This window comes from Cinclus cinclus, chromosome 12 (genome assembly GCF_963662255.1).
Source record: "Cinclus cinclus chromosome 12, bCinCin1.1, whole genome shotgun sequence".
NCBI classification, from domain to species: Eukaryota; Metazoa; Chordata; class Aves; order Passeriformes; family Cinclidae; genus Cinclus; species Cinclus cinclus.
Window position 1 is genome coordinate 13,849,158 of NC_085057.1, and position 23,356 is coordinate 13,872,513.

At 36.6% G+C, this 23,356-nt stretch overlaps 1 protein-coding gene across 1 annotated transcript in view; it reads right to left on the reverse strand.

Moving 5' to 3' along the window:
- CACNA1D (calcium voltage-gated channel subunit alpha1 D) overlaps nt 1-23,356 on the reverse strand; it is a 167,911-nt gene that overhangs the window by 104,750 nt on the left and 39,805 nt on the right. The window contains exon 4 of the mRNA XM_062500851.1: nt 1,268-1,407. Within this exon, the coding sequence (XP_062356835.1) occupies nt 1,268-1,407 (140 nt within the window). The remainder of the gene's footprint in view (nt 1-1,267; nt 1,408-23,356) is intronic.

A 23,356-nucleotide genomic window follows, 5' to 3' on the forward strand; every position in this document is an offset into this window, starting at 1 on the left:
CTCCAACCTGCCCACCAAGCTTCCCCTTCAGGCACAGAGACCAATCTGCTGAGAATGACCTGACCTGATGAAAGATCTGTTTATGCACAAATTTTAGTCCTGGACCAAAACTGCCTGCATGCCAAAGGACTGGCCCAAATACAACCTTCTCAGTGACATTTACCATCTCATAATCAAATAGTTACAAATCAGGCATTTTCACATATTCACAGTACATCCCCAAATTTAACAGTGCTTTATCACAAATTCTTTTACTTAGCATCTCTTTCCTTCCCTTAAAGCAGTGACAACTTAATAGCAGCACACACTCTAATTTCTGAGCCTTTTCCATCACAGGCAACTCTTGATTCCCATGTTCTAGATGATATATACTTTTAGCAAACAAAATTTACAATACTAGTTAACATTTGCAATAACATATTCCACAACATCTAGGAGATTGGTGAATATACATCTCCAGATGAATTCCCTAGGTGGCTGAAGGTAGGATCTAGTAGCACTACCTAGGATCTAGGTAGGATGACGTAGCACAACCACTCAGATAGAGTTACTGACACAATAATGATTTATCAATAAGTAGGTGCATAATGTAAGTTCCACTCTTCTGAACCTGTGTAAGGCCCAAGCAGTCCCTTCTCTGGGGCAAAGAACAAACTCCCCAAGGTTTCCTGGTACAGCAAGGTGCACAGAGTAAAGAAAAAAAAGGCATTTTTAACATACATTCTACCCCAGGCAAATCAAAATCATATCTGTATCTGGGGCCTGACATGCAGCACCCAATTTTACTCAGATTTTTGGAATATCATGGAATCACTGTTAATTCTGTCTCCCCAACCATCCTTCACTTTGAAACATGTGGGTCCTCCCAGAGGTCTTTGTGAAACAGATGAACTCCACATAACTGCAGTGAATGGTTAAACAAATAAATTAAATAATAACGTGTGGCCCTTAACAGACTAACATATGGAAAGGCACCAGGACTTTACCTTGAAAAAAATCAGATGGAAAAGTTTCTGAAAAACAACTCTGGAAATGTCCAGCAGGACTCAGAAATCCCTGGGAACTTCTATTATAAATGCAATGCAGTCTATAGCCCCAGATAGCACTGAAAATTTTAGGACATTTTGAATTTTCTTCACTCAGTTCATTCTTTACTTCAAATAAACAAATACAGCATAGGCTGCTACTCAGAGTCAATCAGGTCTATACCTACCTCATTGTAAAGAAAAAAAATAAATATTTGTATAATGGAAGATAAGCTACTTACCCTACTATTACTATTACAAAATCCAATAAATTCCATCCATTTCTAACATATGCATTGGGGTGCAATAATAATCCATATGCTATAATCTTCAAAAATGTTTCAACTGTAAAAATTATCAGGAAGGCATATTCTACTTTTTCCTGTGAAAGACAAAAAAAGTACAAAGAAATACAATGAATGTAACAGCTCTTTTTACTACTGATTTTGCAACAAGTGGGTACTGATTAGGACGAAGGAAATACCTTCATAGCAGTTTTTTTCACAGGTTTTAATTGTATAGCACTTAATGATAACTGTACTGGACAAGGTTATAATTACAAATTGCATGAGGTTTTCTTGTTTACACATTTTGTGAGAGGAAAAAAGCTGTTTTTGCAAACATGGAAGCATACTATACCTTTGTTTAAGCAAACAGACCCATCCAGGTCAATAGGAATCTCTGCATTCTATATTTTATAGATATATTATTTAATATTCTTATTAATTTTATGCTGATATTTATTAAATATTTATTAAATATTCTTATTGTTTAATATATAATATTAAAATAGTCTATTTTCTATAACCAGAAAATTCTGTGGGACAGAGCACTAGAAGTATCCTTGGAAGGTAAGCAGTGGCATACATCCTTTCACTATTCAAAATGTTTTAATTGTTTAATATTAAATTTTACACTGTCCTGCAACTTTTTAATCTTGAATTATTCTTTCCCTTACACATCACCAGAATTTCTTTTAAATACCCTACTATGTTTAAACAAATGTTAAGGTACTATACCACCACCTCATATCATTGAGGCTCCAACATCAGATTTGATGGGTTTTTTTAATGCTATTAGTTTCTGCATTTTACCAAAATTCTTATTTCAGAGCTATATACTGAATATCTTTTCCTAGCTAACTAGATACTCCAGAAAGAAGAAACCCAAAAAATATTATTAGCAGTCTTGACTTGGTAAATTGAAAAAGCCACCTCTATTAAAACAGAGCCATTAACACCTCTGTTCTTTTTATCTTCAGACATTACCATTTCATTATTTTCTATAATATATTGTTTAGTTATCTTTTACTACTCAAATATTACAGCCAAGAATAAAAAGCACAAAGAGTATGATTCATTTTTTAAACTTGTTCAGGAACACATGATGCTGCTCATTTATCACATACAAGGTTAACCACATGACAGTAACTGCTCTGTCAGGATTACCATCTTCTACTATCATTACTCAAATAGAACACCAGCGTCACACAAAAAAATACATTATCCTTATTTATTACACACAAAAATACACATTCCTTATTTGTCACACAGCTTGGCACTTTCTTCCGCAGCCAAAGGAAAAACCAGACCTTAATCATTTGCAACTTAAACAAAGGTCCTAATAGTCTTATGTGTGAATCTTTAATTTGGGCAGCTAGATTTCTTATCCTGCCAAAAAGGCCATTTAGGACGGTTATGTATAGGATGTGATACATCCACTTATAAATCTGACACTGGTGACTTGAGAGAGGCACAGGCTTATCAGTAAACTCCTCTCCAGGTCTTTCCCTGCAACAAGCAGCACCCTGGGATCACTGTGGCAGGTGAGGCTCTCCTACAGCAAAGCAAGGATTCCTGGATCTCATCTCCTGCTCAGCTCAGTCCCATATCCCTGCCTTTCCCCCCCTGTTTTGAGTACACTTCATAAACACTATGGAGCTTCATCCAAGACTCCTCAGCTAATTTCCATTTTGGGTGAAATCTTCCAGCCCAGTGAAACCAATGGACATCCTCCTTCTCCTCAAACTTCCTAATACTTCTTTCAAAATTGTCCCTTCCACTTACCCATCAATTTGTCACCAATCAATGAGGACAGCTGCTAGATTAACAAGAGTGAAGTGGCCTCACACAAGAAATGTGAATGTCTCGCGCACCAAAATCCATCAGATCTCTTTGGCTGGAGAGCACCACAGAGAATACAGTAATATCAATTATCAGCATTCCAGAGAAACACACTCAGAAATGCTTCAATACAAGAAGTGGTACCTCATACACATTCCACATAACAGCTATTTCTGTCTCCCTGCATACAATTAAATTTGCATCTTGGTTATAGGAAGAAAAATAGAAAAATGTAGGAAAACATAAGGAAGACAAAAATATTATGGTTGTAATTTTGCAATGGGCAAAATATATATCAGAATCATACTAGTAAAAAAAAAAAAAGTGAGACAAAAAATATATGTTTCATACATGCCAAATTCTAATATCTTCTTTACTTAAAAGGGTGGGACCTTCTGAGCCAAAATAACCTCATGGGTCCCTGTGTCCAATGTCCTGTTTCATAGGCAACCATGTAATTTAACTCCATCCATTAAAGTACCAGTTCCATACTAAAAACCACCTTTGCTCTTCACTGTTTCCCTTCAAAAATGTCAATGCTCTTCTGCTCTTGGCCACATACCAGCCCCAGTGCCAAAGTTATACAACTTCTTTAATGGTCACATAGCCCTGCAGCTCATTTTAATGGGACAGATCAAATCTGTACAGCTCTGCCCTATCATTTACCATCCATCCTCAAAAAATAATATTTGTCTCAGTCCTGCTTATCTCATTTCTTTTATGGAAGCAGGAGTGTGTCTTATTTCCTAAGCATAATTACAAACTTTCCATTAGAGCCATACAGAATGTAGGACAACCTCGTTTTTAAACCCACCAGTGGGCTTAAGTGTGTGTCACTTCACAGATGGACCATAAGAAACCTTGACAGCTGCACCAACAGAAGTCACATGAATCTCAGCAAGGAAAATGAGAAATGCTGTACCTTGGGTTAAATAATCCCACACCAATATGGGCTGAGAAAGGAACTGGAAGTCACAGTGGGCACCAAGTTAAATATGTGCTCATTTAAATCAGACAAATTTCATATCTTCACTCTTTCATTTTTCCTCCCTTCCTGCTTTCCTCCCTTTCATGTTCTCACACACTCTACTCATTTATTTCTTTTTAAAGCACAACCCGTGTCATCCATGGAGGCCAGACAAATGACTTGGCCCCACAGTGAACAACATTCAAAGTACAGACTGTGCTTTCTCTACAGACTGTTCAGCTCTTTAATAAGTAGGCAGCCAACAGATGTTCTCACACAAACTGCAGAGCTGACTACCTGCTCACCCTCAGGAAGGTTCTGGAGGTCTCTTCTCACACTTGGATCATTTGTTGCTGGTCACTATCAATATCAATTTTTGCCTCTGCAATCCTGATACATATTTGGCCACATACTACTTTGTATGTCTAGAGCTTAAGCAACCACTATTCTGGAGTAAATAACATTTAATTTTCAGTATTAATGAAAGAGTTGTAGAGGCAGGGTCAATTTGGGAAAAAAACTAAAAAGTAAGAGATAAACTCAAAATACAGACTCAAGACTGCAGTTTTAGCAGGACATGATGCACATATTTATCTGCTCTTTTTTCTCCACAGTGGAGCAACCATATTTTGTTCAAATCAGTTGATATCTTTAAGTGAACACTTAATTTCATTCAAAATGGAAGTAGGAACATTGAAAAGGAAGGTAACGAAACAAAGTAATAAGGAAATACCTAGAAGGATGAATTGAATGCTTGCAAAAGAAAACCTCTATTAAAAGAAACCAAGAAGGCAGTTTTGGTTAAAGCAGAATTTGCACATAATTTCTAATATCTATTACTGCATTTAGTTTTACACTGCATCATAAAATTAGCAGAAAAATGTGACAGCTGTAAACCTAAAGAAGATACGTAGCACAACAATATGTCTGCATTCTGAAGGATCTAATCCTGAGGCTGTATAGATTAATAGTTATTTGTTCACTGATTTGATAAAGCTAGGTCATCTCTCCTTACAGGCAGCTGATTCCAGCAAGGCTGTCTGACACTTCTGTTAACACAGCTCAAAATCTTTCCGTCTCAGCAATCTTTTTCTGAATATATGATGCAACAGGACATAAGATAAACTGTCTTTCTCATGGAATCCATGGAGTTTACCTTTCATATTGGTCATGGAGCACAAAAAAAAAAAGCTACTCTTACCCTATAAGTTTAGGTGGAACCATCAGAACGTCATTTTCTCAAAAAAAAAAAAAAAAGTCATTCAAGCATTTGCTTTCTTATTTTAAGTAAATCAGCTTAGCAGAAACCCTGTTGCTCAGGAAATCTTTTCCCCCCACCCTAGCCAGATGGTGTACATTAGTCATCATTTATTATCTTCATATTTTCAAAATCTCTGAAAGAAATATGCAAAGCTACAGCTACATGTCAGAAGGTGACCAAAATTCTGCATTTATGTTAAGATGTTTCACAAGATAACTGTTTCAAAATTGTAAGCCATTATTTTGCAAAACCTTGATCTGTTATGCTAGGTAATTAAGTCTTACTATACCAAAACTTCTATTCCCATGACATCAGAGATGGAAATTACTTCTTAACCGAAGGAATGCATTTCTGCATCCAGACTAACAAACATGCACTACAGTAAAAATTGCTTAGCAGATAAAGTGACTCAATTTAAGCAAATTAAGCAGGGTGATCAACTTTCTGAAGTTTAGACACAAGATATTTGACATCATTGATTTATAGATAAAAAAAAAAGAAAAACCAAATGCTGTCTAATAAGCTGTGTGACTGATGTTTTGACAACATATATATAGGCATTTATCTTTTTGACAATCAGCCATTTTTTCAAGTTCTGCCACTGGGAAAACACTCCATCTATAAGACAGAAAAGTAGCTTGAGTTTTGAACATTAAAATACAACTATTTAATTTTTCACTCTGTATGCCTGTATTCCCCTGAAAATCATCCATGACATGCAGCACAGTAACAATTGAAAAAGAGCAAAATAAACCTATTTACTCCCACGTGTGAAAAAATGTTATAGCAGTTTCCCAATACAAAAATTAAACACAGATTTTGGATCCATACACCTGGCAAAAAGAAATCTATATCCTTGCCTTTATTTCATCAACTTCAAGAGCAGAAACAAAGTAACATACTGCCAGGTTTAGACATGGAAATTGCTGTCTATTAGAAGAATTGGAATTATTTATCACTCAGAAATTTGGTGATAACTGTTGGATTAACTGTGCCTTTAGATACATAACAACGAACAAGGAGGGTGAGTTTCAACATTTTCAGGATTTGTGTTCTGATCAATCCAATTAAATCATATTCCACCATCCTCATCAGCCCTGACCCACTGGAGGGAGTAAAATCTTGCTCTCTACTTGTCAGATGTCTGCATTGCTATCCTTGTAGTAAATGCAGCTTTGCTTCAGACAGTGCTCTGCTTCAACTTTAGAAAATATAATTATGTACACATAATTATACTCCTTTAATATAGACATGGGTAAGAGACATTGTTCCCAGACTTCAAGTGCACATTTCATGTACATGAGACCCTTTTATGTTTGAATACATTGAAGACATGTAAAATCCAGTGCAAGACCGGGCAGGAATTTGGCATAAGGCCCAGAAACATCTCCAGTCTTTTGAGGAGCTTTATAGGAATCCATCACATTACTGCAGATCCAGATGCATTTTGGGCTGGTGCATCTGATGTTAAGGCTGACACTTGAAAGTCAGCACCAAGTAAAAACTCCATACTTAAGAGTAGAAATAAGTAGGTGCTACACAGCAAGAACATTCTTACACCAGCTCAATACTAAATGAATGGGGTTTCACATTCCCAGTACCACTGCCAAGCTACAAATTTCACTCAATATTTTTACTGTTTTCAAAGAGAACACAAAATCCTTTTATCTTTTTTGGACTGAGCATTCATAATCCCATGGTCTGGGCGCAATTAGCAACAGTTGCACTCTCCAGATCTCAAGCAGGCATTTGTGCTTGCAGGAACAGAACATGCAATGTGAGCATCTCAAATACTGAGCACAGCAAAGGAACAAAATGGATGTGCAAGCTATATGCTGAGGTGTAATTAAAATTAACTGCAATTAAGTTTCCTTAAGTCCCATTTTATCAATGCAGTCTGAAGGAATTTGAATAACTCACATCGCTGAAATAGTATCTCAAAGACAGCTTTAGTTTTACTTTCATCTGACAGGTTCTGGCAGCCAGAGGTAGATGAATAAGCACAGCATATTTAACACTGATTACTTTTTTTCATTATTTCCTGCAATCACTTCCTCTAAATGCACTGTAGACCTACATTCCATCTTTGAGTGCGATTGCTTCTCATATTCTTAATCATGTATTTTGCATTTTACACTGTAACACAATAATGGAGACGTAAACACCTCTGTTCTGTAAATAAGCATTATAAGAGAAAAATGTTGCATCCAAATCACAATTTTCCATACAGATCACAGGCACCTGTGTGGAGCCACATTGGTTTTATTCATGTAAAAGTTCTATTTAGTACACATTAAGTAAGTATTTCCTGTTCATAAACAGAAAAAAAAAATATCCAACCTCTTGGCTTTTTCCTGTTACATTTAGGCAAAGCTTTGCTCAGGAACAGCTGAGGAAAACACCAGACATCCATTGTGTGTGTACATTATTAAATCCAGTGCTAGCACTGTCCTGCACACCCTCCTGGAGGTACAGGCAACCCTTCTGCTTCATATTGCTTTGAAGAAATAAGGAAAATGGTGTGATATTGAAAATTTGATCACAGACAACTAAAAGCAAAACTGAACTCCTGCAAACTGACCATCCACTAAAAAATGATCAAGAAAGGGCCCATGAACCAAGCACTTGGCAGTGACTGCATTCTTGCAAGGTGTGGAAGGCAGGTTGTAGAAATGCCAGCAGGCAATGACACTTGACCTCAGTCCTAAATCCCCTTGAAGACTGAAGATAGTGTTCCAAAGAATTGCACAAATGAAAGCAGGCCAGCTAAGCAACAAACAATATACCTGGAATCAAATCCAATTTACTTCAGCATCTTTCTGCCCCCATCTAATTGATGATATTCAGGAAAAGAAGACCAGCACAATAAGTGGAAGAGAATATTGGTGACATATGTATGCTCTCATCATTTTCCTTACATAGTTGAACAGAGTCAGTGTCAAGTGATTAATTAAACCTACATCTAGTCATAAAACAGCATTCATTTTAAATACACTTTGATACTTACTAACAATTTTATTTTTATAAGGTACCAGGTATTAGCAAGAAACCAGGGTATGAGAATATTAGTAGGTCTAAGATAGTTTAGTGAACATATTCAAATTCTGAAAAATTTGAAAATAAAGAGAATTTTGCAATCCTTATATATTCATTCTGACCATGCAGAAACCCACAAGTAGAAAATAGACAGAAGCACTGACAGCATTAAGTCCTCTACTGAATTTAGAGCAAGGTAGGTTTAAAAAAAAAAAAAAAAACCAAAAGCTGAAAGAAATTATTTTACCTTAAAAGAGAAAAATTGCAGAAGAAAATCTTACCAATCAAATCAAACTGTAATTATTTTGGCATTTCACAATGAAACAGGTGAAAAAAATCTGCTCTAAAATACTCCTGTGTGAGCTCTTCCTCTTTTTTTTTTCTGCTAATCATACTTCATAAACAGATATTGACACCACTTACACGTTTCTTAAAATGCTGTCATTAAAACTTTCAGTTGTCATAAAAAACTTAATTACTCTGGTGATGCTGCAGCAGCCTGGATTTAAACCTACCCCACCTACATTACTACTTGTTACCTACTACTAACAATATCCATTTTTTTCCCTGGTTTTCCAACCCATGTACTTCCTTCTTTAACCAACACAATCCTGAAATGCACAGGAGTGGCTCTCACACCAGCTCTGGTCACTCTGCACTCTGATTTTCTGTAGGTGAGCTTGCCAAAGCAAAATCTGTCCCAACAGACCAACAATTCCCCGAGTGGCTCTCAAGGAATATGGCATCCCAAATGAAAAAAAAAAAAAAAAAAGGGAAAAGACCAAACAGGTAAGGTTTTTTGTGTGATAGCTATCCATTCACAGTTCTGTAACAATCCAGTGCTGTGTTTTAAGAATGTCAAGGGCTTTCTGTAAAAAAAAAAAATAAATAAATAAACAAAAAAAAATTAAAACAATCTGGAGAACAGATTGGGTCCGTAGTTCAGCACTGAACAAAGACATTCCTCGAGTAGGTGTTTTTTCCCTTGATATATTCATCTGATTGCAAATCTAATTTCCATTTTCATTACGAAAGAACCAGACAAAACTGATAGAACAGTTTCATCACAATGCTTTACTCATTAATCTGTCAGATATATGACTCCATTAGTTCTTTGCTTTTGTCAGTTTAAGAACTACAGAATGATTTGTTAAGAGCCTACCCAGTGAGATTATTTGTTTTTCTGAATACCTTAAGTAAGGTAGAAACTTGCCTTATGTAAGCCTTAATAATTTAGCTTGGTGGGGTTTGGTTTGAGTTTGTTTCATTTGTTTGGTTTTGGGGGTTTCTTCGTTGGTTGGTTTTTATTACAGTGGAAATGATTGAACAAGCACCCACCAATAAGGCTTACAAAAACTCAAACACACTATACCTTGAGGTGAATACAAATGGAGGACATGGTTAGGCCTGTTACTTCATTGGAATTTTTCTAATCATCCTTCTCAAGTTCCAAATGGAAGAACCCCAGACCAGTGGTCAATCTGGGAGCTATGTCCTACAGTTGTGGTCTACTACTGCCCCTGCAAACCAGCAGCAACAAGAATATTTTCTTCAACCCACTCCTTTTGGAGAGCAATCAACTTCCACGACCAGGACTGGGTATCTGTATGAGGACTGGCTAGAGAATTAAAATATTATTTTAAAAAAATCTCAAGGGCTTTAAAAAGTACTGGAGAATGTGAATCCCTTACATTCGTGTAACAACATTAAGAAATTTCTTCAGAGAAATCTGTATTTAGTTCTGACTTCCTTTTTAATACATCCTAACATCAGCTCGGCACTAGAATTTCATACAGAGAACAATGAATGCAATACACGACGTGGATATGATGATTCTATACTGAGATAGGTATGATTGCTAAATAAGTTCCAGTGTGAAAGATCTAATGCCTTTCTGAGAACTGCATGTTGCACTATTACCTCTTCACAATCCATTTCTTTTTGAAAGAATTTTTTAACTCCTTAGATGCACTTTGATTTACTCTATGTATTTGTGAACTGGTAAAACACAGTAATGCACTAAAAACCACTCCAACAAATCTAGAAGGACTGTATTATTTATGAGCACACAACCTGCCAGAGGACTAGAAGTCATAAGCTACAGAAATGTCAACAGCAATGTTGCTGATGAAATATATTTTCAACTAAAAGAGAAGGCAGGATAGAATATTCCAGGTAGATGCTGCCCAGAATAATGTAAGGACCCAAAAAATGCATTTATCCAAACTGACAGGAGAATGGTCTGCAGTAGCCATGAAAATGTTAAAGCACAACTTTATCCTTGATTGTCTCTGCTGATCAAGTTCTCCTCTGCAGTTTTCTTCCTGTGGCAGATTTTGAGCCAAATGCTTGAGGTATCTATTTAATAAAAATTTCATTTAACAGTCAAAAAATCAAATAATGCACTAACAAAAGACTTTATTTTGAAAGAATATCTCATAGTGAATTCCAGATACATGAAATAAAATGTGGCTGTAGAAACTGGTATTTCCCTGCAGCAATAAAATGCAGGAAGAATTCCCATTCTGTGCATCCACTAAGTATTCAGATAATTACAAAAGGGAAGCCCTCTATGTCCTTTCAACTTGAACACAAGGCTAAACGAACATAGAAACATTTTCATCACACGTGAGGATTAGATTGCTCTGGCTGTTCCATAAGAAAATTAGGATTTGCAGAGAAAATACAAGGAAAACCTGCTCTTTTGCCATGACAGTGTTTGGAAGCCCTTTGCTCCACTGCAAATATAGAGCTCATGGACAAGTAATATTAAAAGGTGGAATGGCTCTCAATCAATACAGAGGAGTTGTATGAAAAATTTAAAAAACAGTACAATTAAACCAACAATTCTTATCCAGTCCACAAACAAGACCCATGATACACCTGCTTTAATTTCAGCAGTACTCAGGTACAACACTGATTCACTCTTATGAAAATTCATTTAAAATTCAAACATTTAGCTGGTTTCTAGAAACAGGACCACCAGGAAGCTTTCCTGTTTTCTTCATTCTAACCATGGTAGAAAAGAGTTCAAAGTAACCCTAAACATACCAATATTGAAATAAAAAAAAACCATGGAATACTACTGATATCCACTGCTAAGGTATCAGGAAAACTTGTCACAGCAGAAACAACTGAAATGCACAAATAAAGTTGAAAATATTCTCACTCATTTCCTCTGATCTTCAGATAAAACCTTAGTGATAATAATGTTAAACCCTGATAGAAAGGAAAATATGAGTTTGCCTGCCCTAAAGCCACATTTCTTGCTTCTTTATGGATGAATCAATTTTCCCTTTATCTTGTGGAATGTTGCTAACATAATTTAGGGTCTCTCCAGTACCTGCTACAATTACAATTCCAGATTCTGCAAATGCTTCTAAGTGCATCTTTGTAATCTCTAAATTACAATGCAAAATCATTTTCTTCCTTTCATTCCCATACCAATTGGCATCCCAGGAGATGTATTTAGGTTTTGAATGTCTTATTTCATTTTCCACTTCTCCACGCAGAACACTTGATCAAGAAGATTATTTTGCTATTATTCCCATCTGAACTGCATCTAAGCCTATTTTAATTTATTCCCCTCTCTGGAATATCAGTTTTGATTTCCAGAGAACTCACTGTCCACAACAATATATTCCTAAGTGCTCTGTCATTGTTTCAAGTTCACTTCTGTTATAAGACAGTTTGAGTACACCAACACCTGCTTTTCTCCATCTATAAAAACTGCTTTCCAGCTGATATAGAATGCCATAGTCCCTGTAATTTTCCTCCCATCTATTCAATCTAAAGCACAGTTACAAACAGTGTTCTTCAAAGTAATTGCATGAAACAAGAGCCATTGGAATGACAGAGCCCTTTTGGAAAAATTAGGCTTTCTCCCTAAAGCACCCAACTCTCTCCTATCCTCATGTACACAAGAAAAAAAAATACATTATTTTGTTCAGATAAAAATCCCAGAGAACAAGAGCCAAAACCAATTTTTTTTTTTTCTCTTTCAGCTATATACACAGAATTTTAAAACCAAGTGTTTACTGAAAGTCAAGAATCATGAAGGTTGGAAAGGACCTTCAAGATCAAATATCAACCCACCACCACCATAATCACCCCTGAACCATATTCCCAAGTGACACTTAGAGATGCTGACTCCACCACCTCCCCGACTAGTCTGTTCCAAAGCCTAACCACTCTTCCAGTGATTTTTTTCCCCCAATATCTAATCTGACTTTTCCTGACCCAACTAAATGGCCATTTCATCTTGTCCTTTCTCTTGAGGTAGAGGACAACAAGCTCTTCTAAGGGAGTTGTAGAGAGTGATAAGGACCCCCAAAGCCTCCTTTTCTCCTGACTAAACAACCTCAGGTGTTCCTTGCAGGACTTTCTAGACCCTTCCCCAGCTTCACTGCCCTTCTCTGGACACACTCCAATGCCTCAATCTCCTTTTGAAATGAGAAGTCCAAGACTGGACATAGGCTTCAAGGCAATTTGATTACCTAAATAAAGATATTTCACAGCCAGAAGAGCTGAACTGAAAATTCTATTAGTCTCCCACTGTTTCAGTGATTTGAAGACAGCTATAAAAACTATTTGATTCTACTTCAGTCCTTAATGGCCTGAGAATTGCTGACATATGGAAGTCAGGTTATACTGCTTATTGGTCTTTAAAATGACCACTGAAATGCTTACTAATATTTTCACAGTCCAATACTACACATTGAACAGACGGTGAAAACACTGGAAAAATGAAGGACTGAAAATTAGTCCTTAACACGGGAGGAAGACTAACAGGAATTTACACTCCACTTCAGAATCACTTGGGAGTCAGCAACCACCAGTTTTTATTTCCTTTTGCAAACTGACCATTTGACATCACAAGTTTTCTAGTCTGATTCCAGCAGCAGTCCCTCAAATTTGAAAAGAGGGTCTTCATCTCTGCAGAAAATTGCCCAATACTCTGCAAATCAAGTCCTCAAAGTGCAACAAAATGCTTTAATTAAAGCTATTTCCTTTACTTAGTGCTGTTTCTAATTTATGATTTGCCAAAGGCACTGTTTTACTCGTGTTTCAATGGAATACTTAGCATAGCATGAAATACATGGCATCTCCTCTGTAGCAAAAGTGAAAGGTTGACTTCTGCCCTGGGCAGCTTTTTTTTTTTTTTTTTTTTTTTGTGAAAGCTTAGAGGTGGAAACTGAAGCATGATAATTGAACCTTGAAGGAAAAAGTAATGACATTATAAGAACTGCTTCAGTCAAGAGATAAATATCCTGTGATACGATATACTTAATTTGTACAAATAAATTAATCAATAAAGATTAAAAGGTAGTGATGCCATAAAAAATGGGACATGTTGCACATGCTGACAAACAGTAGACCACACTTAACCATTCCAAGTAATGCTGCAGGTTACTCTTGGATGAAAATTAAAAAGATAATTCATCTAATTTTTTTTTAAATAATTCTGCATTTACATTTATTATACAGGGCATAATTAAAAGGTGGTTTTCATATTCTCCAGTGCCCAAGGTATAAACCCAAAAGTGCCAGTGGAAATGACAAATGATGTAATAGAAGTGTGTAAAACCTGAGGCAATAACATGTTGCAGTCAGACCCCAATGGCTCTGCTCAAGCAACACACACATTTGCACTCAGAAGTTTCGCCTTTTTTTTCCCTTTGGTTAAAGTAACCACAGCAGCATTCTCCTAGTGAGGTGTGTCAGAACTAATGCAGCTGAACGTAGTTCTCTGTAATTGAAAGTAATTCATGCTGTCACATTTACTGTAACGAGAGGTCACATCTCCGGGGCCATAAATGTTGTTCACATTAATCGTAACTGACACCTTCCTCCTCCTCCTCCAGGGAAATTCAGCCATATTACATGGCTTCCTTCACATTCTTTTGAAGCATCTGAACTTTTTTATGTTTGGCTGGTTTTGTGGTTTGTTTTGGGTTTACTGGCTTTTTAAGCTATAAGAGGCAAAAATACCAGCAACAAATTCTGCCTTGTGCATGGTGATAAAGTTATCTCACAGAAAAGTATGTAACAATAATTATAATTACCCCGATCTCCAAAAATCCTACAGATTACTATAAAATATGACCCAAAATCTGGCTATTGTGGAAAGAAACAGAGTTCTTGCATTATAAACACATATAGGCCATATTCTAAAAAAGGAAGTAAAATACAACACTCTATAATGACCCCCTGACTACATACATTAATTTCTTCCTAATATTTACATATATTATGATTTAGGAATAATAAATCCCTAAAATAAACCATATACTTATTTTGGAACATTTAAATTCCACGATGACATGCCAGGGAATAAGCCCGCATTCTCAACTTGACTATATATTTCAAACCTGATAATTCAACTAGGACACCATTTCCTTTTTAAACATTAACTATTTATTTGGGGGGGCTTGTAGCGTGTAAGTCTAAATCTTTTGGTCTCTATTTAACAAAGCTACACACCCAAAGAAGGCCCCTCAAAGCACTGAATGCATGTACACTTTGCAATGACCACAGTGTACAGAAAGTGGAAAGCTCATCTGCATGCTTAGTTTATCCTGAATTATAGTTAAAAGGTGAAAGATGCTGAAGAAGGAAAAGTACAATGTCAAAACACACTGGCAAGAGTACGATGTGCTTGTTGGCAAAACAGTAATGAAAATTTCTTACTTTTGTTTTGGTTGGGTTGACCAAGAAACTGGGTTCTCTCCTTAAAAATTAAGCGACGTCTTAACTCAGAATTAAAAGCTCAGGGTTTGGTTTTTTTCTAACAGATCCTTATGGGAACACAAAATATAAGTTTTCATTTACTCACAACAACTACTGATAATATTAATTATGAAAAGTTTCACTGATGACTCCCAGAATTATGTATTAAAGAAGTGAAGAACATAAAAATAGGAGCACATACTCATTTCTATAATAGCATGAAATAATGCTATTTTTTGAAAAGCAGACTAGCCTTAAAGTTACAATTACTTGAAACTGATCATAACTCCACAAGAAAATCAGTTGTTTGATTTCCTCTGGCATAACTCTGTAACAATGCTAGTGAAACCAAATAAATTAGATGAGTATATGAATTTTTGAAGAATAAGTGTTGAAAGACTCCAGACTCACTATCACAGAACACAACCCTTTAGCCATAAATAAAATTGATTCTTTCAGAGACCAATTTTTCTGCTGTCTGACAATGTCACTTAATTTTGGTGAGGCATTCAGCAACCGTGCAATTTCCTACAGTAGCATTTGGTGTAGAGACACATAAAACACTGCTGTGAGCCCTGCAGTAAATGTTTGCTGAACAACCTGAAACACCAAAACAACAAATGCACAACCTCACTGCAATAAAAAAAAATCATATTATATTTGTTGTTCTTACCCATAATTAATGTTAACTGTCATATTTTTAGCAACATCACTCAAAATTTCTCAGAAATAAATCTCAGTTTTGCTTCCAAGCAGGTAAGTACTTCATGTTTCATTATTACCACACTATTGCATAATATTTGTCCTGCACCAGTACCTACAACAGCCTTGATGGTGCTTTTTGTACCAAACACTAACAGCATGGATAAAAACATGATTTACATTTAAATTAGTTCCCCATCTCAGCCTTAACTGCATTATAAATCCATCAGTTTCTTACTCTGTAGAAAGGCATTTCAGCACTTCTGCCCAAGTACCTCATTTATTCCTAATTTCCAAGATTATCATTAATCTATATTTTTCCAATATATTACCACTTAGGAAAGCAGCTCAAAACTCATAGTGAAACTGTGTTACAAAAAAATCATCATTGCTATTAATAACTCAGCACCACAAAAAGTATACATAATTAAATAACTATGGGCTTTTCTAACTAGGGAACTGACTTTTACTTTAGAAAGACTCTTTCATGTTCTAGAAAGAATAAGTCAAAGTAAAAATAGGTTTAGATAATAAGACAAGTACTCTTATTGAGTCCTATGAAATAGAGCTACTCAAAGCAAGTCTATTATTTGCTTCGGACTCTTCATATACTTCAATAAATCATCAATCACTAATTTCAAAGATTTTGGTGAAAAGAAGCAGCAGCACTAATTAATCAGACCGCCTAAACTATGAACGTGGTTTTGCAGATATTCTAAAGCTCATTTTTGTACAGTAATTTCACAAGGAGTACACGGTCTAACACTTCATAGGATTGGGTGTAAATCAAGACAACATTCCAGGGAATTCAAATTTTTGTCTTTTTCCTACTTTATTTCTTCCTTCTTTCTGCACTCTTTTCCAGCAGATTTGACATCACTGAGATGTGAAGTTGTGGGGCCAAATCCTGCCAAAACTGATGTCCTGTTCACTCCTACTGGAAGTCTGTTCCCGTATCTCAGCCCTCTGGCATTTAGAAAGCTCTTCTAATCACTAATATAACTTTACCCACAGCTAGTTGATACCCACTTGTTCTGTGCCAACACTACCCTTTAGCTAGAGCAGCTTTCCTCTCCCCCTCATGTTCCCCCACTGAAATTCTCTCTCATCCTTCGATTTTCCACGCCAAAAAATGTCATGCTGTTAGTTCCCTCTTATGAAATAAGTTTATTTCACACAGTCATCCTATTATCCTTCCTCTGCACCTATTTATTTGAATTGATCCAGAAGAGGATGATTAATTTACCCTCTGCCAGAAAGCAATTTCCACACTCTGACGAAACATGCACATAAATCATTTATGTAACTTTAAAATATTAATTTCTTATATGTCTGTTTCTATGAATCTCTTTAAACTCCATACCTTCAAACCTTAGTTTAGATTCAAAATAGTCACTACTTGAACTCCACCAGAGAATCAACACTAGTTTCTCCATTCACATCTGATTGAATTCCACTGAAATCCACTACATTAGTTTTTTAAGCTCCCCAGACTTCCATTTCAGTAGGGCAACTTCAGTATTTCTCATTTCTATATAAGCACATACAGCTTCTTAACATTTCACATGTGGGAGCTCCTTCCATAGGGATGCTTAAAAGACATCACTTTTCTTGGAGAGGAAAAGGATTATTCTGGCAGGTTCACATAAAGTTGTCTTTTCCCTTGTTACGTAAGCCTTGATGCCTGTGCTCTCAAGTATTTATCATGTCCAGAGTTAACCAGCATTGGCTTTTAAGTCAAAAGGAGTAGGCCTGAACCCAGAATCTGGAAAGCATCCAATTGTAGTAATGTTTTCTTTGGATGAAATATGTTGGACAAATGTAAAGCCTTTTTGCTACTGTTGCAAAATATGGTTGGGTCTTTGGGCTACACACTTTGTCATTTAGATTCTGTGACAGCAACAAGCCATGAGAGGAGCAGAGAGAAGTTAGTCAGGCAATCAGCTCCTGTGATTATTAAAAACTTGACATTTCTGTAAAAAATACTTCACACTGAAAATAAATAATTTTCTTAACCTTTACTTCCAGTCTCCTAAAAGCGTGATTAATCGGGGACTGTGCTCTGAAGCTGTTTATTTTTCTGGTTCTTACTACATGTACTGTCGCAGGTCATTTAAAAAGCTGTCACTTGTTCTTTCCCTGGCTCTTGAATGTGCACCCTTTCACCTTAACTTTCCCAAAAAATAATACACCTACTTCAGACAGAACCATTCTGATAATAATTAGCCCAGGTGAAAGTACATATTTTGAAAGTTATACCATTAATTATTACAACTATTAACCCATCTACTAAACAGGAATACCAGAGTACCAATGACATTTTGTGTCTCAATTAGGTTTTGGTTCATTACATAAGAAAGTGCAGCACAGTTGTGTTATCAAATAAAATTAAGTTACAGGGCATATTTTAATTCTGAAGAATTATGTGTTCAGACATAATTTATTCTCCCACACTGGAAAAGCATAAAAAGTCTCAAGAAAAGGCCACTACAGGTTAGTTGAGCTTCTGAATGATCCAGGGTATTCTCCAGACCAACACCCCCACCCCTGGCTAAGCAGAACTCTGCTTCGTTGGAAGACCTGAGACACCACAAGCCAAGTCTGAAGTCAGGCAGTAAAATATTAGTACAGTAATGGCACAATGAAAATCGCTTGACACCCTCAGGACAGAAAACTGATACTAAGCTTTTATCTCCCTAGTTTCTCTTCACCTCCAAGTTTCACCAAAATCCATAAAACACCAGCACAAAGCACGTTTGCAAAGAGGAAACTAAAAATACACCATAATTGCTTATACACATTCTTGAGTGTGCTTGCTCTAAGCTAGAGAATAATACTTTGTGCTCACTTGGTGTGATGTTACTTTTGGCCGTCTACGACAACAGCTATTTTATTTCTAAACTCCCACTAAGCTTCAATCACATTTGTTAATTGGTTCAATGGAGTCAAAAGTAATTATACACATGTATAATATAAAATGCATCAGGGACAGATGCATGAAGATGTATTTATCTTATGAATAGCAAAGTGACCATAAGATTAAAAGGCAGATTAGTATCAAATGGATCTAGCTGAGAAATAGCCTTAAAATGGTAGGAGCAAGACACCAGCACAGGTTGATAACCTGCATGCAGACTGAGAGGGCATTCACTGACTCTGCAGCTGCACTGATCTTCATGCCCAAGCAGTGAGCTTTAAACCCACCCTGCATATTCTGAAATGAAATCGCTGGTGGCAGGGAACACCAGGTGGACCCAGCAGTTCGACAGCACCTTAAAACCTGGTATTGGCTGGCAAATCAAGCAGGCTGATCCCTGACAGCATTCTGGCTGTCCAGGGTTTCTATCCCAGCATCCAAGAATTGTCTGCAGAAATACAAACCACACCACCACATACATGGCAGGGATGGAATCGGACATGGCAAAGGAGAGCAGGAACCCAGCCCAACACCACTCTCTGGAGCTGGGCCACCTGAAAGGCTGCTCTGTGCAAATTCTACGTGCATCTTGTTTGCTTTAGCATTTCAACGGTAGCTTAGAAAAAAATACGTAACACACAGCCTGTATATTATGGACTATATATGCACACAGCCTGCAGTCTGCTTATATGTAGCATAGTTTGTATACAGGTAATGCACAGACTACTAAAAGGAAAGTGCAGCACTTTCCAGTTGCTGTAACTGCAGTGCCTCCTCACAGCAGCTGTGGGGAGAAAGGGAGATTTCAAGCCAAGCCCCTCAGCTGGGCTTGTTCCCAAATGCATCTAAAGAAAGGATAAGAAGAGCATTCTCCTGCCCTTCAAAAACCAAGTAGGTCGATATGACCTGGCTGTGTTTCCTGACATGTTTATGCTGGCCAACTATTGCAACCCACAATGAAGACATTTCAAATATATATCCATCAGAAACTTCTCCATATGTTTGCTGCACCCTAACATATAGGGCCAGAGGAAGCAGGCAGAGGTGAGACACTGAAACTGAAAACACAGAGCTATTTTTATTTACATGTAAATTATCCCTGCCCTGTTATTAATCTAGACAATATCTCCTTGCCAGACCAACATAATGCTGATGAATATTTCTTTTTTAAAAAATTCTATTTCCTTAATTTTTGCTTTCTACTATATTATCTTTGCTGTTTAAAAACAAAAGGTGAAAATAAATCTTCTCCACTCCAGATGTTGTTAACATTAAAATTACATCACTAACATTCTAGTCACAGAGATTTGCATGAAGTCTGGTTTTCAGCACAAAAATGGGCATAAAGTCTGAGAATCCTGTGGGTGCTCAGTTTAGGATAAGCACAAATACAGAAAGCTCATGTAGGAAAAGATTAATTGAGGATTAAAACTTTGAAACATAGGTGAAGAGAAGGTTAAAACACGATACAGATCCTATCACCTTTGAATCATTTGTTTAAACTCAGTTTAGGTGCATAAGGGTTGAAAGTGGATTCTTTGGATGCTCTTCTGCAGCTCCACTATAACCAACCACCACACTCACAGCAAATCCTACCATGAGTGCCTGCAAAACAAACAGCTGGACAATCTGTTTGGCAGAAACTGTGAAGCCAACAGCTTCAATCTACTGACTGAACTATGGGTGGAGCTATTTTCCACTTAGCAAATATTAAAATTAACTAAAACTAAAATATTAATATATACACTGAAGATCAGATACTGCATTTAGCTGTGCAAAGATCCAGATTTGGTGCAGGTAGAGGACTAAAACTTGAACTGAAGTGGAAATAAAGGACTATACCTACACTAAAAAAGGAAGTAACTTTGTATATCATAATTGCCTATTTTCTGTTCTTCTATGAAGCATGAGGAATTCAAGGAAAGAGTTGAATCCTTCCAGTATGCTGAATGAGATCTGCCCTAAATTCTGGATCACAGCAGGAACCATGTAATCCTTACACTGCGTCTACTTGGAAAATGTTAATTTAATAAAGTTTAGGTCAAGTTCTTCAGAATTCATCCTTGTATCTGTCTTCAATCACTTGCCCAACTAGACCAAGTTCTTAGTAGATAACAGTAACTACAGTACTTGAGGCTCACAATGAAGCATCTGACAACTTGCATGAAGTCTGCCTGGATAGTATCATTTTGTAGATAAGGAAGTTCAGTCTGCTTCAAGCAATAAATTCACTTTCTATAAAGAATGCAGATGGCTAGATACCAACAGGATGAATGCTCTACTGGCCTTACATGAAAGATTCAAGCAAGCAGTTACTCTATTCACCAGCTATGCAAAAAATTTAAATTTTTTAACATTTAATTTGGAAGAGAGACTTTATTACTATGGGATCACACACCTAAATACATATTTCACTGTTTCACTGTAAAAAAACTGCATTAGTTTTTTTGTGTGCTACCTTACCTCAACTTACCAAAAAGCGCACATAAAAACATTCATAAAGCCATGATTAAATTTAAAAATGTAGTTTAAGACTTTCCACCCCTCAGTAGTATTACATACACTGAGACTACATCCTTAGCTTCATGTAGAATGGATGCTCTTACACTGATCGTAAAATCACATAGCAAAAAAACCTCAAAGTGTTAAACTGGGATCCTCTGCCCCTCAATATTTTTATAACTACCCCACAGGAAAGCATTACAATACCTAAACACTGAATGCTCTGCAGCACTTGTGTAGTCATTACAACACTTTGAGTCACTTGACAACTGTACATGATATTTGCACTTCCAGTGACAGAAGGAACCATGATAATGTACTTGCAATCAAACTGGCAACACCAAAAATCAGTTCCAAATTAAAAGTCATTAGCCTACAAAACTTGAAGACTGAGGAGAGGAGAAAGAAATATTCAAAAATATTCATTAAAATGTTGTGCCCCAAAAGAATTATTTTTACTGTGGCTTTTGGGGAATATTTTTGTAACATTTTCACATTCCTTCATTCAAGCTCCAGAAATCCACAGCTGGGAGACCTGAACTCACAAGGCCCCATGTTCTCCTAAAATTCTGCTCAAAGAATCCAAACCCAAGAAAAATCAGGGGGCTGAGGCTGTACATTTAGAGCATTCATGCCAGTTCGCACAGCAGTAAAAATTTGATTCACGTCACACATGGACACGATCATGCCCATCTTCAATTATTCGACATGGAGCTTATTACAAAGTTAGACTTCTAGAGCATGTCAGATACCTTAATAGGCCAAAGAGGCAATACCTGTGATGGGTGAAGTCTCACTGCAAATTCCATCAACTGAAAAAAACATTTACCAAACTTGAAAGAGCTGCATGAGTCTGCACAAGTTGGGACTACTATTCCACGTGCACATGACATTTCTGGTTTAGCACTTTCAGCCCCAAACCAAACTCTGTTTGCTAGATGTTGATTTGGAAGCTACGTTTTCCTCAGGCCCTCATTTTACATTAATTCTTCATACAATGAAATACTTATGGTTGTACATTCAGCCTGCAACAAGATAAAAAATTACTTCCATCTTTTTACTCTCTTTCTCATAAAAACAAAGACATTTCAACTACATGAGAACATACTGGGCATATGTTGATCCAGTTAAGTAAAAAGATTCATTTAAAACAGCTGTGAGGAGTCATTTTCACACAGATTTGTTCATTGATTGGTCTCCCCTCACACTGTACAGTTACTTCAGCACAGTCCAAGCAGAAAAACATGCACTGGAGGATGAAGGTAATGCTCAACTAAGCAATGAGATTGAAAACTGTTCATCAAGCTAAAATCTTACATATCCCATCTTCAGAGGTGGTGGGTGGGGGGAAAATAAAAATAAAGAAGGAGTTTCAGAAGAATAAGAGTCCATACACAATATAAAATTACAGAAGTGTAACAGAAGACATATTTAACATATTTATCAGGGAAATTGCTGAAGAAGTATCAAGGGTTAGATCCTCTAAATAATTTTAGCAGAAGGAGAAAAGCAAAGTCAGCTTGATACCAGACTTCATCTTCCGGGAAATTGAAGAAGGGACCATGGAAGTTACCAATAACAGCAACACAGCTAAAAGCCCAAGCAGAAATTATAATTATCTGACCTCACACAACAAATGCTTAGAGTGGTTTTGCCAGCCTGAAATAATGACTGCCAAGGCAACCCAGGGAAACATTTTATAATCAGACTTAACTTTATAGCTATAAAAACAAGAACAATTCAACTCCATTAATAAAATCTCCCTTCCTTGGGGCCAAAAAGCAGTGCCCTTCAAGCAACCTAGAGGAAAGAAATTAATTTATGAATAAAGATGTGTTCCTTAATAAGTTTAGTAACTCCAAACATACGTCTGACCAAATCTGCTCTTTCTTGTCTGAAATCCTATGTAAACTTGTCAGAAGAAAAGCACAACACATGAAACTGTGCTTAAGTATTAAGAGTGAATACCAAAAACTGATGTTATTCACTAAGGAGCTGGATCAAAAGCTCTGACTGGTTCCAAAACACAGTTTTTCTTCAATTCCACAACTGTAGAATTTTCTTCTGCCCTCTTTGTGCAGCGAAGACCATCCC